Here is a 24,118-nt window from a genome sequence, read left to right as displayed (position 1 = left end):
GGGGATTCAGGATGGGCAGTGTTACGAAGGGGTGTAAGGCAGGGTTGCCCATTATCACCGTTGCTGTTCAACCTGTACGCAGAAGAAATGATCAAAGAGGCATGGGAAGAACTCGAGGTAGGAATGAAAGTGGGCGGGGAAGTCGTAAAATCAGTTAGGTTTGCTGATGACCAAGCTTTAGTTTGTCAGTCAGCCAAGGGGCTGCAAGCATTGCTTAGTGAATTGGAAATTCAGTGCGACAGGTATGGGATGAGAATCAATATTAATAAAACAAAGGTTATGCGATTTTCTAGAAAGAAAAAGGCCAAGCTTAACATTAAAATAGGAGGGCAAAGGCTAGAGCAGGTAGAACAGTTTACGTATCTCGGTAGTGTTTTGGACCAACACGGTCAAAGTAGTAGGGACGTAAGGAGAAGAATTGCGCTAGGCAAAGAGGCTTTCACAAGGAGGAAGGAGTTGATGACAGGGACTTTGAGTAAGGATGTTAAGAAAAGACTCGTAAAAACTTTGATATGGAGCGTAGCTATGTACGGTGCGGAAACGTGGTCATTGAAGCAGGAGGATAGACGTAGATTGGAGGCTTTTGAAATGTGGGTGAGGAGAAGAATGGAGAAGGTGAAATGGACAGAGAAGAAAACAAATGAGGAAGTACTTGGTATGGTGGGCGAAGAGAGGGGTTTGTTGGGAGCAATCCTATGGAGGCAGGAAAAGTGGATGAAGGGGGTGTTGACCGGCAGTGGGATGTTGAAGTCTGTGATAGAGGGTAGAATGTTGGGCAAAAGAGGAAAGGGAAGGAACAGGATAGGGTTGTTGGACGGGATGAAGGGAGGAAGGAAGTACTCAGAGATGAAGAGGGACCTGATATAGAGTAGGATGATTGATTTTGTGTTTTGTTAGGAGTAATAAAATATTTGTTTGGTAGTTGTGTCAGTCCAAAAACCTAACTTAACCGGTAGATTACTTAAAAATATACATATATATACATACATACATATATATATATATATATATATATATATATATATATATATATATATATATATATATATATGTATATATATATATATATATATATATATATATACATACATCTACATATACATATATATATACATATATATACATATATATACACACACACACGTTACACTAGATAAAATGGATAAACTATTACTCTCCATCAGCCATTCTCACCATGGCGGGCGGAGACATGTACATGGTGCTAATAAATCACATATTCCTCCAATCTACTCCTTTTTACTACAGTTATTTATTAACCCTAACAACGTTACCATATCGAACGCCTTCTCGAAATTTACAAAACAATGTTCTACATTGTATAGCCACCACATACGATTGCCTTCCCTTTTTTGGAATGAGAATTAACACCGATCAGAAGAAATCTTTCGGCCAAATTCCTCCCTCATGAATACTACCAATTAATCCATTTAAAAAACCTCCTCCCACGTTTTTCTACATTCTCAAGTAGCTATAGGCGACTTTGATACACTTCCACGGCCTTATTATCAGTTCCCTGAATGCTCTTTCTATCTCGCCATCAGGTTGTCTGGCCCTAAGCTATCATCATCTACTATATGTCACATGACTAAGGTCGCTAGCCTAATATCTTTAACACATAGATCCATATGCATTCTTTCCATTTGGTTCCTGGTTCAATTAATTATTTTCCTGACTTATCTTTGATTAATTGCACACTTTTTCCCTTCTTAATTCTAATAATATTACAAAAAAATGTACACATTATCCTCTACCTTCAAGGTATTTTGAGAGGTCTACGTATGATTCCATTGATACATTCAACAGATTCAGGCGAAATGTAGTGGAATTTCATCATTATGAGAAAAAAAAATTGCACTTTTCCAAAAGTTTATTGGTAGCGTACTACTCGTTTCGGTTTACTCAACCATCTCCAGGTACATGAATGGGAATCAGGTCAAGTACCTGGAGATGGTTGAGTAAACCGAAACGCGGAGAACGTTACCAATCAACTTAAGGAGAAGTGCAAATCTGTTTTATCACGATTCCAATGATATTGAAGGCAAATAACGTAGCATTCCTTCTATTTTCCTAAGAACGGCATGAAGACATCAATGCTATTTCAGCAATAAAGTGGGAATGAAAGACGGCATGACACAAACCCACCATATTTGAAAATAGAAACGAAACAAACAAATAACATAAATCGAATTGAATGAACTCACGATCTCTGGCATACCCTTGGCTAAAACGATATGCCGACGGACCACCTGAATTAAAAGGAATTCCTGTGATTATTCAGGTTCGATAAATTCTGTAATTATTCCCATAAATTTTCAAGTTGGGGGGAGGGACTGCTTGACCCAGAGATCCAACCCCTTCCCTCTCTGTGGGAGAGTCGGGAGATGGGGAGGATGACAAGACAGGAGACCCAAGTAAACGATTACAACGGCGAAATTGGGACGTCCGTGTGCCGTTGTACATTTAGGTCCGACAGAATAATGAGGGAAGGAAAATGTCTTATAGATGGGAGGAATGGAGGGGACTGGATTACGAGCGAAGGGTCGGTAGAATCTTAAAGAGAGAAGGATGAGGGAGGGAGAAAGGAATGCGTTAAAAGAGAATGCTCGGGGGGGAAGATTGAGTGGCACCGGAAGGGAAAGGCGATTGGGCCGAAGATGGCCATCCCGCCACGTCTCCCCGGCACCAAAATCCCCACCGCAAAAACATAAAACCCCCGTAATGTCACCCCCTCTCCTCTTTCCAACACAGCCCCATCCCCGCGCATACCGGCGAGGCGCATTAACTCTCGGCGAGCGTTTTCCTCCAAATCTCCACTCATTTCCGACGGCTGGTGGAGTTTGGGAATCCTTAAAAAAGTTACGACGTGGACAAGTTTCAATGTTGTTACTGTTGCCAATTGTAAATTGAGACAGAAAATCAGGAAGGACTAAAAAATTAGAACGAGTCCCGGAGAAAAGGCAAAACTCGTTACGCTTTGGTGGACTTCCGATTTGTCCATCGGATATTTACATCAACGAGGTTAACGACGTTGCCCTGAGAGTTGACTGGTCGCGAGAACAAGCATCGAGTTTTCAATGGGAACTACATTTAATTACCATTCCAGATTCTGAACCAACCCAAGGGTTAAAAAATTTATATATTTAGCCGAAAATTGGAGGAGAACTTTTTCGATGCAAAAAAATATAAAAAACTCAAAATACTCAAGGGAAAATCAGAGAGCAGTAAACTGTAGTTCGACAACGGGACTGAGCTATAAAATATGCTTACTTCGATAGTATTAAGCAAGCTAATTAATGAAAATCGCTCTGCCTAATAACTAGTCGTAAAAGTGACTGAAATATACAAAACGTCATAATAAATATTTCCAGTTCCATTCAAAATTTGGCAACATCTACCTACTTAATCTCATAATTTATAAACGGACAGGTTGTCAAATTGGCACAAGGACAGAAGGAAGAATTAAATGAAAAAAACCGGCAGAAGACTTTTTGCAATCTTTTATAGCTTCGATCCAAAACTTAATAGGAGAAATGTCAAGTTAAACATTTAAATAGAAGGACAAAACCTACAGCAGGTAGAAGTTTACCCATCATGGAAGTGTTATAGAGAAATATATTCAACGTATTAACGACATCAAAAGAGGAATATCGTCCAGCAAAGAAGCTTTCACAAGGTGGGAGTGGATAGCAGGGATGCAGAGTAAGGATATTAAGGAAAAACTAGTGAAAACTTTTAAATGGAACGTGATGTTGTAGGGCGCGGAAACCTAATCCTCGAAGCAAGAAGATAAGAGTGGACTTACCTTAAGAGATGTGGGCGTGAAGAAAGATGGAAAAAATGGACGGAAAGGAAAACAAAGTGGCGACACTAAGAAATGTAAGGGTGTTTGTTAAGCTGTTGTCTATCAAAAATCTGCCTTACACGAAATACCACCAAATTATAATAATACCGAACCCTAATTGGGTCCCACTTGGAAAGCACTTGATGGGTAGCACTCCCGTCAAGTGGAACGCCGACGCCGGCTGGGTATCTCTCTCCACTCTTCCAATCCCTGAAAATCCCTCCCGACCGAATTACCAATTATTTATCCCTAAGGTCACAAATGACCTCGGCTGTTAGTTGCTTCCCATAATGCTATAACTAACGATCTTACTGAATTCCTAACGACAGAAGTAAAGCTGTCTATTTCGTTGATAAACTAACGTATGCTACGTGCGACCTTGTACGAGGCTTCGAAATGAACAACGGTTCCTAGATCTTAAAGATAACACGATTGCTAGAACATATTTCCATAAAATGATTCCAAAAGACATTCAATTAGTAAATATTCTGTTAAAAATAAAGGATCAGAGGAAAACAAACAAAATGCGATAAGCAAATTAGTTTTACTTTCCAAAACGTTATGATCGAATGAATCGACGTCAATTAAAATACCCCGCAACCCACCAAAAGGTGTGTGGCAGAGGGTGTTAGCACTATGTGGGAAGGTTGAGTTATATGGGAGGATATGGGAGAGGATGGGAATAGGGATAAATATTCGTTAAAAATTATCAAATGACATTCAACTTTGTATACATGTTGGAGGAAGACTTCATTCATCTAATAAATAAGTTATTTGTTGTGCGAAAAAAGGGAATAAAAATTAAGCAAAACCATTTGTACGACAGGCCTCCACCAATACAAGTAAGGTCATGAAAACTGAAAAGTAAGAAGGGCAAATTCCACCATTACATGGACACTCATGAATAACTCTCAATGACTGGTAGAAATACTGAGAGATCTAGTTCTGTATTGCCTTACGGTTAAAATTTCACTGAAAATATTGTACGATCGGCCTAATGAAGTCAGGGAGGCGAACATAATTTCTTGTCCTCTTCTAGCAACGATTAATTCAACTGGTACTATTTTAAATTAAATGAGAACTATGAAATAAATAAATTCTAAAATAAATTATTTTTTTTAATGGAGCGAAGGAAAATTTCTTTCAAGAAAAAAATTTAATTACCGACATTCATACAAATCTAACTCACCTGATATATATTCTTCTAAATTGCTTAAGTCGAGCTCCAAAAAAGTATATCTTGAATTGGATTACAAAGCTACGAGGGTCATCCGGAAAGTAGTACCCGTTCGTGCCGCATGAAGTGCCGACGACGCGAGTAGCCGCTGGACGAGGTCAGATAGCTTCAGTGGCTTGTCTGCCTTCTCTGAGCCAAGTTGCGTGACGCTAGCATTGCCTGTGTTGTTTCTGTGATTGTTTACAATGTTTAAAAAAATTGAGAACGCCGCCAGTTGTGAAGTGAGGGCAGTGATTAAATTCCTCAATGCAAGAAACGTTCGCCCATGTGATATTCATCGCCAATTAAAGGAGGTGTATGGAGACAATGTAATGGACGAGTCGTCTGTTCGGCGGTGGTGTCGCAACTTCAACATGGGGAGGGGGAACACACACGACGATGAGCGTTCGGAGAGACCGTCTGTCATTACAGACCAACTGGTGAGCTCAGTTGACGAATTCGTGAGGAACGATCGGCGCGTCACAATTGATGACATCTGTGAGCATTTTCCCAATGTTTCTCGAACAATTGTTCATGAAATTGTTAAACACCATCTGCATTATGCAAAAATTTGTGCAAGATGGGTCCCTCGCGTATCTCAATGAGCTGGCGGCGAAGGACTATGCAGCAGGAATACAGAAACTTGTCACACGTTATGACAAATGCCTTAATTTGCTTGGAGATTATGTTGAGAAGTAGTTTAAAGTATCCTCTTTCAAATAAAATTTTTTATGTTTGTTAATATTTACTTTTGTGTCTTTATTTCACGAACGGGTACTACTTTCCGGATGACCCTCGTAATTATATAAGTATCCCATTTTGGGCACGACTCCGATCGTAACGAAACATTCCTATATAAACTTAGGGCAGAAAAAATATCTTCAAGATATCTTGATCACATTCCATCCGAGGACGGCAAATAGATGCGCAGGATAGGGTATTGGCCATTACAATTGAAACTCGAACAGAACACTTTGAACACTTTCGGTGAGTAAAAATACTTCGAGAACATTACGCACGAAAACACAGCACCCAAAATCCCCATTAACCAACCCCTCCATCTCTACCGCCCGCTGGCTACGACATTCCACCGATGCTTCTTTTGCGGGCCATTGTCCGACCAAGCTCTCAAAAGTTACCGAGAGTTAAAATGGAGGAAGGGAGGGAAGGCCAGCAATGCGAGGTCGCCAACATCTGTTGGAAGAACGTCTTTGCCGCGGGGGACGAGGCTACCTACCATGGCAATTGCCTTGCGATGCACAAATCACACGTACACTTACATAGTTTAAAAAATACAATCACAAGTATTAATAATTATTCTCAATATCAAAATATGATGTTATCTACCACTATCAAAGATATTTGGTTACTATACCAGGGTAATAAGTTAAATTATTAAATATTGATTGTCAGACAAACATTTTACTCTCATATTAAATGATGGGAGTAAGTGGGCGTACTTTTGAAATTTGGCGGCTGACAGACCATTAAACTCCCGTAGAATTACGACATTTTTGCGAAAGAAATAAATTGACTAAGCTTGAAAGAGAGAACCTTTAGTATTCAATTAATCTTTGGTCTAAACAAATCCTGATTATCCCATAAAGTTACAGCCAAGAAAACATATTTAATGCTAATTCTTTTTATTACTTCCAACTGAGAGCCATATCAACATACATAAGCAAAAGGAAAATAATTAGACTGGAAAAAGCGGAAATTCATGTTGGGAAATTAGGCCTCATTTTGATTTTAAAATATAAGCTGTTAACCCTGAGCATATTTTTAATCCTATTTTAGTGGCGATACTTAGGTAGCCGAAAGCCTTGAATGTTGCCAATATTAGAAGCTATCTGTCGGCAATAATCCTTCTTACAGTCGATCAGATTTGGCAGTAACGCGTCATATACAATTAACAATGTAATTTTTGGAGTGACTCTTAAACCATCAATTTATTTTTATGTTCAATGTTCAAAGTATTCATTTTATTATACAAAGAATGAAAAAACGGAGAAGAAAGAGCTAAAATGAAATATAAATTTTGATATAACTCGTCTGAAATCATTGTTGCAAGGGTTTAACTCAGTAACAAATATATCCACTTATCTGAATTAATATTTACAGTTAAATTCAAGTCTGGAGTGGGTATTCATTTCCCACAAAAATCATGCCCATCACTGTTAGCACACACCGGTCCAAGGGAGGGGTGACTCAAGAGTTAATGGACGGGGTCCTTAGCCTCACACAGGGCGGCAGTGGATATTCTGAAAATTATAATGGACCGAACAGAAGGTGGGTGGACAGCAGATACGAAAACTCACTAGCTACATTTGCGTCCTCTTGAGGCCAGCCCATCATCAAGACGAATTGGAATAATAAAACTTGCCACACAAGAACTACGAAATACTTCCTTTACGGAGATACTTGAATCTGATTCTTCCTACTGGTCCGATGGCGAACAGAAAATACGAGGGTCATCCGGAAAGTAGTACCCGTTCGTGCCGCATGAAGTGCTGACGACGCGAGTAGCCGCTGGACGAGGTCAGATAGCTTCAGTGGCTTGTCTGCCTTCTCTGAGCCAAGTTGCGTGACGCTAGCATTGCCTGTGTTGTTTCTGTGATTGTTTACAATGTTTAAAAAAATTGAGAACGCCGCCAGTTGTGAAGTGAGGGCAGTGATTAAATTCCTCAATGCAAGAAACGTTCGCCCATGTGATATTCATCGCCAATTAAAGGAGGTGTATGGAGACAATGTAATGGACGAGTCGTCTGTTCGGCGGTGGTGTCGCAACTTCAACATGGGGAGGGGGAACACACACGACGATGAGCGTTCGGAGAGACCGTCTGTCATTACAGACCAACTGGTGAGCTCAGTTGACGAATTCGTGAGGAACGATCGGCGCGTCACAATTGATGACATCTGTGAGCATTTTCCCAATGTTTCTCGAACAATTGTTCATGAAATTGTTAAACACCATCTGCATTATGCAAAAATTTGTGCAAGATGGGTCCCTCGCGTATCTCAATGAGCTGGCGGCGAAGGACTATGCAGCAGGAATACAGAAACTTGTCACACGTTATGACAAATGCCTTAATTTGCTTGGAGATTATGTTGAGAAGTAGTTTAAAGTATCCTCTTTCAAATAAAATTTTTTATGTTTGTTAATATTTACTTTTGTGTCTTTAATTCACGAACGGGTACTACTTTCCGGATGACCCTCGTACAAATTTCGCATTTATTTCGTTTTAAATCTGACCTCAATTGGGTTAATTAAGCGCTAGATTAACTGAATTAACAACTAGATTGAAAAAGAACCTTTTCACAGACAATCCCGTTCACAAACCAGAGATAATACTGGGTGATAGCTGCATCTCTAAAAGAAAATTTTGTTAGAAGCTATATGGTAGGTTTTAAATTGTTTTTGGCTGATATATAATTAGTCGAAGGATGAAATACTTCGCTATAAATTTCATTAAAAACATGGAAATGCAATCGCACTGTTAAACAATGGACATAACGCAAAAGGCAGAAAATGATAATTTGACAGCTTATGAATTAATTTGTTTACTAGAGAATTTTAATTAAATATCACGATATTGGCATAAATCGTCGTGTAAACAATATCGGCCCGCAACGTTCCAATATCCCAGGTCGGAGATGCGAATTCCAAACCGATGGGAAACTAATACTAATTTTAAAAATCTTTCATTTTTTCATGGTCACGTACATTATATGGAAATCAATACATCGTTACTTTTCTACACCCTGACTTTTCGATTCGATTATTTAACTTTTATTTACAGAATACTGATACATAAGTATAAAAAAAAACAAATTTGCACTTTGCCACAAGTTTATAGGTAATGCATTTCGGTTCACAGAACCATCATCAGGTACAAGGTAATGATGGTTCTGTGAACCGAAACGCGAAGTACATTATCAATAAACTTGTGGAAAAGTACAAATTTGTTTTCTCATAATCACGAACTTCCACCACATCTCGCCTGAATCTGTTGAATGTACGGATACACAAATTTCAACTCGCCATATATTCACCAAGGTGCGCTGGTAGCATTAGTGCAATTAAAATGAATAGTTTTATAACATAATAAATACAAATACAACCCGCCTCAATTTTATTCACTCCAGAATTGTGAACACCAATTAACTTCATCAACATAATATCATCAAGTCATAGGATATTAATTCTAATAGGCTGGCGAGACCCACATGCGTATTCGTGAAAACGCTTTCTAGCGATCAACATTCATCCACTTCAATCTAACATCGTTGAAAGTTTGATTTCAATTATGAGACCTTGAAAAACTGCACTAAAGTTACTCTTTAAATTAATCTACTTTTTATTTGAATATTTTTAGGCCTGGGGCCTGAATTAAGATATGATATGCGAACATTTTACTTGCTCGGAGGTATCTTAAGTTCAGTGGATCATGATGAACGATTACATAGGTAGAATTAAATATACCATACCATGTTCAAGTATGCTACGTATTAGCATTGTTCGTAACCTATGGGTATTTCGAAAGTAATACCACTCAAAACTCTACGCTATACAATCAAAATTAACCATATATACATAAATAAATCAAACTTAGCACCATCATTATTGCAAAATTAAATGAATCAACCCTCCGACGGCGTAATACAAGGAAGAGTCTTCTGGCAAAATATGAAATTCTCACTTCTTCGGTTGATATTAGTGACAAACTATTTTAAACATTTTGATTTCCAAGAAAGGAACAGTTGCACCAAACTTAGCGCTCTTTGGCACAAAGCTCCACAGTTAAATCTAAAAATCATCCTACCCACAACCTAGCACGACAAGAATACAAGAGTGCCCTTCGTTTTTAAAGCGTTCATCGAATGCAATTTTTCACATAAATACCGCGATATGTAATGATACAACGCTGTCTAAGTTCTAATTATTCCGCGAAGTTTCCAAATCATTGTTTCCCCGTATTTGTTACAGCTTGGGCCGCGAGCGGAGAGATGACCGCATTCATGGACAACCGCCCAGGACATTAGGCACAAAAGCATTCGGCGGGGAGACAACTAGGATGCTGGGTGGGAGGGCGAGGAGAGGGATGGAGGGAGAGAGAGGCTCTGGGGAGGAGGGAGAGCGGACAAAAGAGGCCAGCAACCTCGCACGAGATTCTCCACCCTCCCTTCCCCACCTCCCCCACGCCGTGGTGGGAGGATGGATCTGGGCGTGGTCCACGGGGCGGGGAAGGGGGCAGCGTCTGATGAGATGAAGGAACGGAGGGCGGGTGATCGGAGAGAGGAGATAGCGCCCCGGCGATGACATGGCGTGGGTGGGTGGGAGGGAGGGAACGGGAGGTCAAGTGTATCGCGGAAGAAAAAAAGGGTGGCTGATTGGAGGGGGGAAATAAAGGGAGTTGCGGTACATAGGTGGCCGCTTCTCCCACCGAGACGCTCCCTACAGGCATACTTCAGAAATATACAGGTGAGACATAAAAAAAATAAATTTGGCACATCGAAAATGTCGACATGGCACGAAATGGAAGAAGATCGCTGTGCCGGGAACATTTTCATCCGCGTTAAGCAAATTAAAAATTAAGATAACATGACGGCATTCAACGCATACAGAAGAACACTTTGCCCCTGCATTCAGCTGAGTAGAATACTAATTACAATGAAAGACATTTCTATAAAATATCAATCTAGTTGCTCACTGTCACCAACCGATGAAGCTAAACACAACGTTTAAATATTTGGTAATATATGATTTTATTTTACCACTGCGTCATTTATAGTTTGGAAATGAGAATATTCTTTAAAAATAATTTCATAAAAATAACCAGGACTCCGGGGAAATTAGATTTTAGCACGTGAAAAAGATCTCTCGAAAAATGGAATATGCCGCGGGATGCACTTCACTACATTAATGATCCCAGGGCTTAGAAGCTGCCAACAACTGCAAGACGCTCCAAATACCTAGTAGAAGGCTGATATTTTGGACATTAATTCCACGCATCATTTCCTCCAGAGTTCTGAGGTTATATAAACGCGGAAGGACGGCTGGACTGAAAAAGACAAAACATCACGCATTTGCATTAAAAAATCCTAAAAATCGGAATGTTAGCACAAGCGTGATTAGATACGTATTATCACAAAAAGCCACGAAAAAACAATTTTTTTGCATTAAAAATTTTCCGTTACCTCAACCAATAAGAGGTAGAAAGATGAAACTACCATTAATGTTCTCTTCAGAACATGTTTCACACATTTTTCAAATGCATCAATGGCCATAAGTGGAACGCGTACAAATCCGTTCACACCTTTGAACATTAACTATGGCTAGCACCAGGACACAGATTTCCGAAAAACAGACGGACAGCTAAGAAAGTTGAAGATACATATCTAACCATCGTTCAGATACACAGCACCTTCGAGTTTGACCGGAACGTGCATCTAGTTTGAATAACACATCGGGCCGAGGTACACGATTAAGACCGCACATTCGTATTTTTTAAGCATGATAAACTCGAGATATGCCAGATACATCGGTTTTCACAGACCTGGATAACATTTTCACAGGCGGATAACATCGTAAGCTAAGGATCTTGAGATCAATAAAACAAATTACTGCAATGTCTCCCAATATGAAATGTTTGGGAATACACCTGGATCTTTCGTTATTACGATACATAAGTTATTTAATTGCCACCTACGGTGATATCCGTACAGGCAAAAACGCTGGGCAAGTATTAGCACACATTGACATATTTCCTGTTTTGTCCTTCGCTAACTTAATAACAGCCTTAAGTAGTAAAATTGACATTTGAATTCAAATCTTTTTGGTCAAGCATCAGTCATTACCCTGACCTCCAATGTCACTGGCTCAACTTAGGTTTTTCCAACCTGGTCGTAAAGCGATAAGAGTTTAAGAAAATGAATCTCAATTTTGCACCAAATGGAAGTTTATTATGTTAAGGTAAAAAGAATAATAGAAAAAACTTTAGTTCTGATCAATGGATGTATTTTACGGCGCGTCAACGTTGGCGCCCTGGCTCTGGTTGGAGTTGGCGCTGAAAAACTGAGCTCCGTTGCTCTTTTCCTTCGGTCGATCAATGTCATATTTAATTGCCACATGCAATTTTTATATGGCTTTGTACTATAAGCTATTCGTAGCCTGGAGTAGATATTTTATTCATTCCGGCTCAAAATTGAATCCATTTTTGTGTCGGTAGAAGATAAAATTTGCTCGTTTTAGGCGATTAGGCGGGATTAGGTCAGTTGGAACGCAATTTATTCGGCAAAATGCCAGACCCCGTTGTATATGTACATAGTATAGGCTTGCATTACATTATTGAATGAACGGTGAAAATATATATGAGCAGCCGGAAGTGCGGTCGCAGTAAGAGCGAAATGATCGCCATACTTTGCTTTAACGGTGCTGTGTCTGAATAAGCGCAACTTGGTTTGAAGGGAGAAATGCATGGCATCATATTCACCTGTCGACAGTCCTAATAAAAATTGACGTAGCTCCCCTCCTAAGTCTGAAATTAGTCCCTTAAAGAAGTGCAAGAAATGCTGATTTTTTGACCGCGGAAGCAGGACCAGAGCTTTCAAACAGGCAAAGAGAGCTGCTCCCTGGGAACTAACTTAGGATGGGCGCGGTCAACGCCATCAAAATTAAACGACTTCCCAGGGCGCCGAAATTCAGGGTCGATCAAGTATCAGTTTTTGACCATATCCTTACGAGAAACAAACCTTTATCCAAGGACGAAAGTACCGAAATTATGCACTGACGTTAAAATTAATGCAAGCTAATCTTTCAGAAATTCATATGCGTTCAGAAAAATAATATCGACGATGCATTAAAGAAAAAAAGTACCGACCCAGAGGAGAGAGACATTATTATAGATTATTAATAATCAACTAAATATGGAATTTCAAAGCTCCTACTATTGATATTCATCAAAATTAATCCACAATGCGTAATATTCTCCCATAACTAAGTTTTAACTCCGATAATCTTTACAGTCAATTTCCAAATACAAACGCTAGATTTCGCCAATCCCCTGCCCGAAAATTCATGGCAATGCGTGCCATGAAACAATATGGGAGAAAAGGACGTAAGTGCGTTGATATTTTGTATAGGCCCCTCGTGGGAAAACGCGTATAATCACGGACACGGGACATAGTGAGAAAGTTGACGTTATTAACAATTCGGCCAAATTTTATTCTGGGGCAATCAAATCGATGACTTACGTTCGGGAAGTAGGAAAACATCTCGTAATTCTAGGACATAACTAATTTTCAGGATTGTTTTTTAATTTCCTGACTTTCCCAGGTTTAAAAAAAAGCCGACCACCTCAAACGCTGTTTCATTCCCTCTTCCGCCGATTACTGTACGCTTCGCAACACACACGAATGGCAAACGTGGCCAGAGCACCTGTGAATCGCGTCAAACAGCGGGGTAGTGGAGTTGCAGACGAAAAAAAAAACTCGGAGGAGACCACTTTTACAAAGAAAGAACCGACTAGTGCGCAAACACACACACACACAAACATGAGCGAGAGCAACGCCAGCAAGGTGGTGCTCGAACAAAAAAATTAATTAAAATCACGGTCTTCCCAGTAATAAACTTCCCTTTTGAGAGAGGTGGACAGGGAGGACGCTTTTGTTTTGAATGAGGACGTCATATTCCCCCAGCAAAATATTAAAAGAGCTCGCGCGGTTTAATGGCCAGACGGCTGTGAGTGTGTATTAAACGAACTAAACTCGTTTAAGAATCCTTCGATGCGTGCACGGCATGAAGGGGCGACGAAATTGTCTGTTCTCTTGTTTTTTAATAGGGAAACGGCACCTTCAACTAAAGGGAAAAAACTGAAGAGAACTCGGTTTTTTCCTTCTCATCGCCAATCTTTCTAAATAAAACGACTTCTATAATAGAACACACAGCAATGCCTTTGTGCCAATGCATTCTATTGAGAAAGAGCTTCAACAATCACATCAATAAGTACATTCGAACACAAAGAGGAACCCAGTTACGGAGAACAAAAGCTGAAATGGTAAATTCCGTTTTAAGCCCGATGGTGAAATGATACAGCGGCTACAACGCGCGTCGCGCGGACACGAATTTACTAAACAAATAAATTGTCAGCGCCGGGGCACACTTACGCAGTCGAGCGCATAGATAATATTGGAAACGCAAACGGACGTCGACGTGCGGCTAAAAAATTCCTTTATTTAATATCACAATAACATGAAACAAAAACAAAGATCAACGAATCCACTAGAGTAGTATTTCCCAGAGTTTTATTGCTGACAATTATTCATGGCAAACATTTTTAATTATTTCAAGGTCTTTACTTTTGGGTTTTTCGTTTTTTAGTACCCTGCATGGCTTTAGTGTCCCGCCAGGATTTGTGGCAGGGGGTGATCACATACCAGACTACTCCTAACCCAAAACACCATTCCCTCCTAGAGCGAGCGAGAAAATGACATCTTAACTCTATCTGTTCTAGACTAAATCTCTCACTAATTATTGACGTAATCTCGCCTACCGTCCTAATATGGGGCTAATAAAACATTTTCAGCGTAATTGCTAGATAGACATTCTTTGAATGCATGCAAGACATTTATTTAATATGTAATTTAACCTTCGCTCCGTGAGTCATTCCCGCCCAAGCTCAAATAATATTTTGGATACGCTAAATAGTTTATCATGACAACATTTTACATATATAGCTGCACCCGATCCAAAACGGCAATCAATCTAACTTTGTGAGGATCCCATAAACTAGCACCATAAGCTGAATGAGGCCTAACAAGCGAAAGAGCATTTCCTTTAACCTTTTCATCACATTTACCTAGTACTCTTCTAATAAATCATAATTCATTGTCCAGATATTCCACGAATGTGTTTCGCCCAGGGGAGGTCAACAGTGAGGGTAACGCCTAGGCATTTAATTGAGTCTGCACATTCCATTTCGGTGTTCCCGATGCAGTTAGCGTTCGGAAGGGAATCGCTCTTTTTCCAAAAAATTCATCATACTCACTTTTTTAAGTTTAATTCCAATTGCGAAGTGCCGCCCCAGCGTTGTCTAGCATTTAGGTTGTCGGCTAAAACTGCTGAGTCCTTCGGATAACGGATGTAACCCAATGCATCGTCACCAAAAACTTAGCCTTACAACTGACTACGGAGTAAATGTTTTTAACATAAAGAATGAATAAAATAGATCAGATAAAACTTTAACACTTCCCTCAGTTACAATACAATAAATCAATAACAATTATAACAACGTCAAAATAATAGCCTCCCTACCTATATTAATTAACCCTAATTTTAAAAAGATTTTGGTCCCTTATTGTTGATGGAAAAAACTCTTAAACATTATCATTCTACATTTACTTAATACCCCGCAAGCCGCCGCAAGGGCGTGTGGCGGGGGGTGCTAGGACACCACCCATAATTTAGAAAAGAAAAAAAAACCGCATGCAATAACGACAAAATCACATATAAAAAAAACATGGCATACATTCATGCATGAAAACTTACACCCCACACACATGCAAACACTCAAACTACCAACTAACATACACATGCACCTGAAAGTATACCTAACATCTCTATAGTGTTTAATTTTGTTCCGACTTGTAAATTCAACGTTTTTAATATTTCTAAAGTGACTTCGGTTTCTTACTATTATGATTACTGATTGTTCGGGGAAAGAATGAGTATTTGTACCTATCTGTCTTGGAATCTATCTCCCTTAGTTTATCTTTGTGGTCTGATCTACCTAAGTAGTGTGGGGCCATTATAATTCCTTCGGTGTCATATTTAAACTCGTTTGTTCTGAACCTTTCTAAAAGTCTAAGCCTCGCTTGTTCTTTCCGCACTTCAAGTGGTTCCCAGCCTAAATCCCCTACGAGATCTGTCACACTTGTGTTCTTAACATAATTTTTAACGAATCTAGCGGATTTTCTCTGGACTTTATCTAATTCTTTTTGCCAAATTTTCTCCCAAGGATCCCAAATACTTGCGGCATATTCCAAATGAGGTCTAACTAGAGCAAAATAACACCTCTCTTTAACTTTTTCATTACATTTCCCCACCACCCGTTTTATGAAGCCGAGTTTCTTTTCTACTTGCTATGAAACAACTGTATTAAGAACATAGATAAAACTTTTTCCAGGAATATGGTCAATTTTTTCAAGGTAAATTCGTACTTAAATTCATTTGGTCAAATTTAAATATTCGAATGCTAACGTCACCCTTAAGACAACTCACATATCATGTAAGTTTAACTCGAATAGGCGGCGCGTCAAGAAAAATCGTAACCCTATTATGTTCGCATCGCAAGGAATGTCATTAGCTAATTTATGATGAGTGCCATATCATGAATTCCACAAATGCGCACGCTTATGTTTAATCGTTGCTTCGCTGCGGATATTAACGTGAAAAGCTATGCGGAAAACCGTTTGCATGCGCATCACTTAGTGACCACCGAAAACGCATGGCAGGCGGCGTAATACAAATAGCCTTTCGTAAAGTTTATCTTATCGAAAAAGGTCACCAGTACATAAATGAACTGGCACTTTAAACTTTGGCCGTCATTCCAATAAAGAGAAACTTGGATGGGTTAAATGTCTTAAGACGAGACATCGCGTGGCGTTTTATGCTTCTACCTAGTCCTGCATTCATATTTTGAATTTCTGCAACTGCGCGCAGTTGATATAGATCTTTGATATAGGAAACGGTAAGACGGAGAAACTCCTCTACATAAATTACCTTACGATGCCGGTGGTCCAAGGTGGGATTTCGACGAGGGTGAGGGTTGCAAACCTGAGAATGCATCCAGTACCTCTCCCTTCCTTTCGACTTGAAATACGAACACGCATGGTACGAACACGACGGGCATGCGATCCCTTCGAACCGTTCTTCAATGAGCGTGACCCAATGGCATCTCCCCATATCCGTATCAAACCTGCAAATGTTGGCTTGAACTGCGGTTTCGCGAGGTGAAAATCAAGGGTATGGCGTGCACTCTAGCATTACGGAATGCGCGTTAATGACAGCCACTTCTATCCAGATCACCATCATAATGAATAGTTTTTGATTCGCATATTGATTTCAGCCCTCCATCACTCCCCCTTCCGCCAAGAGATTACACCCAACCCCTTTCATCGAGATTCGCTGCTAAAGCTAGTCTGCCGGAATACCTTGGAAACTATCGCCTTCTAATGAGACAACATATTCTGCGACGTAATGGGTCATAATCTTCAAACTCCTATTAAATAAGTTGAATGATTTAACATCATATTACCGGAAGGGCTCTTTTCATGACTGATGTCCCGCCACCCATTGCCACACGCTCTTAAGATCATTTTCTCACCACGCCACTAGTGACGTAGCATAAGAAACCTGATTAGTCAATTAAAACGAAGCCAAACAATATTGACTGTCACCTATTTAAACTGGCACTTGAGGAGTAAAATATATTTTAAATACTTGATTTTATATTGTTAGTTCATGCATTGCCTTGCCATTTTAAGGACCTATCAAAATTTCAAAGATAAATTTTCCTACGAAAACTAACCAACAATCACGTAAACGCCTACCGGGTGTTTTTGGGTTAGTTATTTAACAAATAAATAGCTGAAATTGACCAAGAAAAACCGGGCTTTTGTCATTTCCAAGGAAGGCAAAATTGTATGACTACATGGATGTCACAACAGGTACCATATATTCTACCTGCCGCAACGTCTTCCCTTCCTTGTTAACATTCGTTATTTTCACACGTTGACACTGATCCTCATACAGCGCTTTAGCGATTTCCACCCGATGAATGCATTCCTAGCAGTAGGGGCCGTATTTTTTCTGAATGATATAACCAGGTAGTCCAATAAACAGGAATAGTAAATTTTTATCTGAATTATTCGTACCAGGACATAAGTACTCGTATCACATGATTAGTAACCACTAACACTCTTAATTACATATGCCGAAACTTCAGACAAAACATAAGATAAGTTACACTTGAAATTGAAAATAAATAACCATTATGAATGGCCAATGATTTTTACATTAATTTTGAAGAATTAAAGTTAAAATGAGACAACTTTTAAATAAAGAGCTCTCAATCTGCAAGATAGCGCATCACAGCCAAAACCCATAATCAATAAACCACTTAAAACATCTTATGAATGGGTGACATACTAAAGAATGAATGGTATTGAGGACCATTACTTAACCATTTCTTCCACTGTAAATGACTATTTTCAGCCTACAAAATCCTGTAAAATTACATAAAGTGAAAGAACCAAGGCTACCACTGTAGCTATATACACACCAGGACTCATCATGTTAACCAACATACAACTATTGCTTCCTACACGAAAACTCTCACCTTGATTTGGGCAAAATTATACTTATTGGATTCCCATCAATCCAGTGGCAACATTGATGACATAATTATTCTCTTTGAAATGACAATCCAAAAAGAAATAAAATACTATTTTTAATTTTTCACAATTTTTTTATCCCTAATGGTCAACACCTGACATTATCTAACTTCTATAATAGGCACAGAAATGCATCATGAAAATGTGGAATGGATGCTCCAGCAATTTAGAAACATGAAGACGTGTAATACATTAGTTCGGTCATCTTATGAGAGCAGATGAGGGAAATCGTCCAATGAATGAATATTGTCTATCTGATGTGATTGCAAGGATTACTTTAAGTATGACTGCAACAGATACAAAAGAAGTATAAAAGGGCAGATCATTAGACAAGAACAAAAGGGAATGAATTTCCTGATAGCCTAAAGTCAGAAGAGAAAAGGCTGCAAATCAGATCACCATTTGATGAAACAGAAATGATGCTTTATTTCATTTCTCAAAAAATAAGCAAACATATTATCAAAAGTCAACATTGAGAAATTAATTGCGCAAAAGGATAGGTATGTTATAATACACACAGCCTGCACCACTCATAGACTTAGAGGGAAGGGCAAACAGGAATGAATCGCGTGACACAATGTGTGAAATACCATATGAGTGAAAAGCATATGACACATGAAAAAAAATAAGTGGGGTATGAAAACAGGCTGGAAAAACCATTTCATTCAAATATTTAAAAAGGTTTGAAAGAGGTATAGAGAGAGTAAAATTATCAAAATGAAGGTATAGAAAACCCAAAGCAAAATTCTGAACCCCTAACAATAACACAATTTGTTCAAATCCTTGAGAAGATGAAATCTAGTAGAGCAGAAGTGATTATAGATGGAGATATATTAATACTGCATATGCTAAAAGAAGACACTTTACTTTTCCACAAATAATTTGTTTATTTCAACCTAGAGTTTGTCACAGTGTAACTAGCACAGCGTAAGCTAACATTTCCATCTAAATTGGAAAATTTTTTGAGCGCACATATACATATACAAATGCTGAGAGGGAGGGGAGGAGGAGAGAAGAACCACAGGGAAATTGGAGTAGTGTGGGGGGAACCAAGATTTCCCCCCTTCATCCCATTTATCCTTTGGTTGCTCTCTCCTCCTCCCCTCTCCTCTTTAGCAGAATTTGTGTACATTTAATTGTTTTAAAAAAATTTCCAATTTACCTAAAGATAATACACTGTATCGAAACCTAGATCATATTAAAAAAATTCTACATGGAGAAGAAAGGTGTCTTCTGACATTATGAAGGATTTCCACCATGATATGCCTGAAACTGTGTCATTTAATACTGCAGATTTTATAAAAGAACATATGAGCACTTATAAGAAGTTAAGTAGAGCCAAAGCTTTTGATAATCATCAAAAACTTATTTGTCTCACTGGAATGACAATGAGGAACTCTGCACTATGAAGATGCAACAAATAAGTGAATCTTCGATAGCAAAACAAGCAGATGGACAATCAAGAATGACTTTAAGCTAGCGTTGATGCCATCAGGCAGCCGCCAACAAGTACAATGCTACAAGGTACGCTAAATAGTGGGTTGTGAGGATGAATAAAACAATGCATGTAAAATAGGAGAAAAGAAGAAAAATTTTTAACTGGAGAAAAAAGCAAGATATTTGGGTTAATTGAGAGATAATATGAAAAATAAGAACAAAATAAAATCTTGAATGAAACAAGGCATAAACATACAAAAACATGATCCTAAATATGAGGAAAACTACAAAAGCCTAGGATCTAGGACCAAAATAATAAGTATGATGAAATAAATAGAATGGTAATCAAGTTAGCAAACCAGGTATATTAATCACTTGATACCCAAGGGCCATGTGGTTTATGAATAAAGTACAATGAACTTCACCCAAAAGCTCTGTGTCACAGAAAAAAATATTAGCCCTAAACGATGAACCGAACTAAGATTATACTTGACGATATTAATGCTAAACAACCAGGACAATATTAATCATCATTCCTTTAGGATTTTTCCAATATTTGATAATGCAATAAATAAACCAGAGCAAAGTAAATTAAGGACTGTTTTAGAATGAATGATAAAAGAATAGAACTTCACTCATTTATGAACTGCATCGCAAATGATAATATATAATTACATTTAACTATCATAGTAATACTCTGATATCCCAATGAACACTAATTATTCTCAGTAAAATCATCCCAAAAACTTCTGCACTACCAACAGAGCCAATATCGATTTGGGTGACATGGATGTGATGTACTACAAATAAATAAACCAGTAAACATTGATCTTCCGTTTAATTTCTAATAACACTTAAACCACACACTTGGCGACACAATGAGGAGTAATTTATTTAAATGTACGTCTATCTGTTGCACGATGCAAGAATGTTCTAGCCAAAATACCTTTCAAATAGGACGTTATCACAATAGGCCATAACGGAACTCACCATTGATAATACCATAAATTAAAAAAATAACAACTGAATGTTGGAGCATACATCTTTAGTACACACAACACTAAATATCCTTGGAACTCACGAATCACACATAAGGGTGTACAGATCCAACATGCAGTAAATTAATCAACACGAACTTGTTACGGATTTTCATCTAATTTATCGATAGAAACGGGAGGAATGTATTCTTAAGCAACTGAATTGAGATAAAAAAACGTCGATCACAGAAAACGATGTGTTGATATTGGATAAAACATTCCATGAACATTTTCAACCTACTAATTAATCCAGCAATGATCACTCAAGAACCAGCGTAAACATAAATATAATCATTTTATTAAATCACCCAGATATCAAACGTAAATTTCATTATTGTTGCAGAGGATAATCAATTGACCCAAGCACATACCATTCCGATTAAGCTCACTCGGTACCATTTGATCTTCCAAAACAAAAATTTCAACCAATTAACCTACTGAACCAAACAGTTCAATTATATCAAAAAGCTGACCACCAGTAACTTACGGCCAAAACAATTGCCTTAAACAATACCTACACAGTCAAAACAACGTTCGAGAACATGATTCACGGCAACGAGTCAATGAAATACACTGTCAACGAATAGTTCTCAGCAGGTTAACAGTGAACGAAAACCACAACAGAAACACACATTCCAATCCCACTGCATCTTAGAATACGCATGAAATATTGAATTATATCCTTATTTACAGCAGATATTTCCAAGAATGATCTTACGATTCATCAAATGAAAACCGACTATCTTATTAAAAGTTTTATGGATGGTAGGAACTGGAAGATACTTTCAGTGAAACATCACACACATACAATTAAAATTATTGAACTCAAAATTAGGTGTTCATAGTTAACTAAAATTTATTATCACTTGAATATCATGAGAGATTATATTTTTTTTTTAAAGGTAATCTACCGGTTAAGGTAGGTTTTTGGATGGACACAACTACCAAACAAATATTTTATTACTCCTAACAAAACACAAAATCCATCATCCTACTCTATATCAGGTCCCTCTTCATCTCTGAGTACTTTCTTCCTCCCTTCATCCCGTCCAACATCCCTATCCTGTTCCTTCCCTTTCCTCTTTTGCCCAACATTCTACCCTCTATCACAGTCTTCAACATCCCACTGCCGGTCAATACCCCCTTCATCCACTTTTCCTGCCTCCACATGATTTCTCCCAACAAACCCCTCTCTTCGCCCACAATACCAAGTACTTCCTCATTTGTTTTCTTCTCTGTCCATTTCACCTTCTCCATTCTTCTCCACACCCACATTTCAAAAGCCTCCAATCTACGTCTATCCTCCTGCTTCAATGACCACGTTTCCGCACCGTACATAGCTACGCTCCATATCAAAGTTTTTACGAGTCTTTTCTTAACATCCTTACTCAAAATCCCTCTCATCAACTCCCTCCTCCTTGTGAAAGCCTCTTTGCCTAGTGCAATTCTTCTCCTTACGTCCCTACTACTTTGACCGTGTTGGTCCAAAACACTACCGAGATACGTAAACTGCTCTACCTGCTCTAGTTTTTGCCCTCCTATTTTAATGTTAAGCTTGGCCTTTTTCTTTCTAGAAAATCGCATAACCTTTGTTTTCTTAATATTGATTCTCATCCCATTGCTGTCGCACTGCATTTCCAATTCACTAAGCAATGCTTGCAGCCCCTTGGCTGACTGACAAACTAAAGCTTGGTCATCAGCGAACCTAACTGATTTTACGAATTCCCCGCCCACTTTCATTCCTACCTCCAGTTCTTCCCATGCCTCTTTGATCATTTCCTCTGCATACAGGTTGAACAGCAACGGTGATAATGGGCAACCCTGCCTTACACCCCTTCCTAACACTGCCCATCCTGACTCCCCGTTTCCCACCCGCACCTGAGCAGTCTGAGACATGTACAGGTTGCGGATTAGCCTCCTTTCCCTCCAATCTATTCCTATTTTCTGCAATATACTCATTAGTTTTTCCCAATTCACCCTATCAAACGCTTTTTCGAAATCTACGAAACAGGCAAATACCTCCTGGTTGTGTTCTATATTCCTCTCGATTAATAATCTCATTACTGCAATGGCATCACGCGTACCTCTCCCCTTCCTAAACCCAAACTGATCATCCCCTAAGTAATCATTTGCCCTACTCTCTATCCTTTTGTTTATGATCCTGAGAACAACTTTAGCTGCGTGGGATATCAAACTAATTGTCCTACAGTCCTCACATGACGTGGCCTTTACCTTTTTCGGAATAGGAACTAAAACTGATCTCAAGATTATATGATCTCTTTTATTAGCAATGGTACAGACGCCTATAAAATTTTTACTCAGCTTCCACAACCTTTACTAGATGGGCTACATTCACGTAACCTTTCTCAGGAAGAAAGCATGCCCCCTATGTATGACGAAATGTGAACAGGCAGTAATTATATTAGACATGAAAATAGAAGTGACATTATCACACAACGTCATAAGAAAGTATCAAACCAGATTTACCCAAAATCAATTATCGAGTAAATTTAAAACTTCCTCGTAATACTACAAACCATAGAATCTTTTTCTGATTTCTAACCCGACCTAAATAATTCATCAGAATTTAAGTGCTGGTGATTTTTTGGTTCTATCTAGGACACAAGAGTTGTAATAGCGATCAAAACATTAATATCTAATTTCCGAAAACCACGAGGTCTCTATAATGTAGGTCTATAATATGTTAACAAAGACCTTACCTGCATGGAATCCGCACTCACTATTTCACCGTTAAATATTTTAGCTATTTCAATCGCCAACTTTGATTTTCCAGATCCTGTAGCACCCAAAACCACAATAATAGGTAACCGCGGAATCATTTTCACTTCACTCACGGAAGCAGCCATTACTACGATTTCAAATGACAAATGACGAACGAAAACCCGTGAAGGGATGAAAGACCACACAGGCAAGATATCGCTCAAGGCGAACAAGCTCCCTCGTTCTTTCTGCCATGAACTGTACGAAAGGCGTTGGCCTTAGATATGAGAGGTACTTTTGTCATTTATTTGTAAGATGTTCTTTTAACTGCCAATTCTTTGAAGAATCAATCACAATTGCCTATTCGGGAGAGGGAATAAAGTCGATTGTAAA

General features: G+C 38.7%; 1 protein-coding gene across 1 annotated transcript in view; it reads right to left on the bottom strand.

The window, feature by feature from the left end:
• The window catches only part of LOC139696337 (tRNA dimethylallyltransferase), a 509,639-nt gene extending 485,795 nt beyond the window's left edge, over nucleotides 1-23,844 (bottom strand). The window contains exon 1 of the mRNA XM_071595056.1: nucleotides 23,725-23,844. Coding sequence (XP_071451157.1) covers nucleotides 23,725-23,844 — 120 coding nt within the window. The remainder of the gene's footprint in view (nucleotides 1-23,724) is intronic.
• Between the last annotated feature and the right edge of the window lie 274 nt (nucleotides 23,845-24,118).

The sequence above is a fragment of the Hetaerina americana genome, unplaced genomic scaffold, assembly GCF_022747635.1.
Source record: "Hetaerina americana unplaced genomic scaffold, ioHetAmer1.1.p SCAF_7, whole genome shotgun sequence".
Lineage (NCBI taxonomy): Eukaryota > Metazoa > Arthropoda > Insecta > Odonata > Calopterygidae > Hetaerina > Hetaerina americana.
The sequence above is the reverse complement of the archived record's forward strand: the minus strand, read 5'-3'. Positions and strand labels throughout refer to the sequence as shown.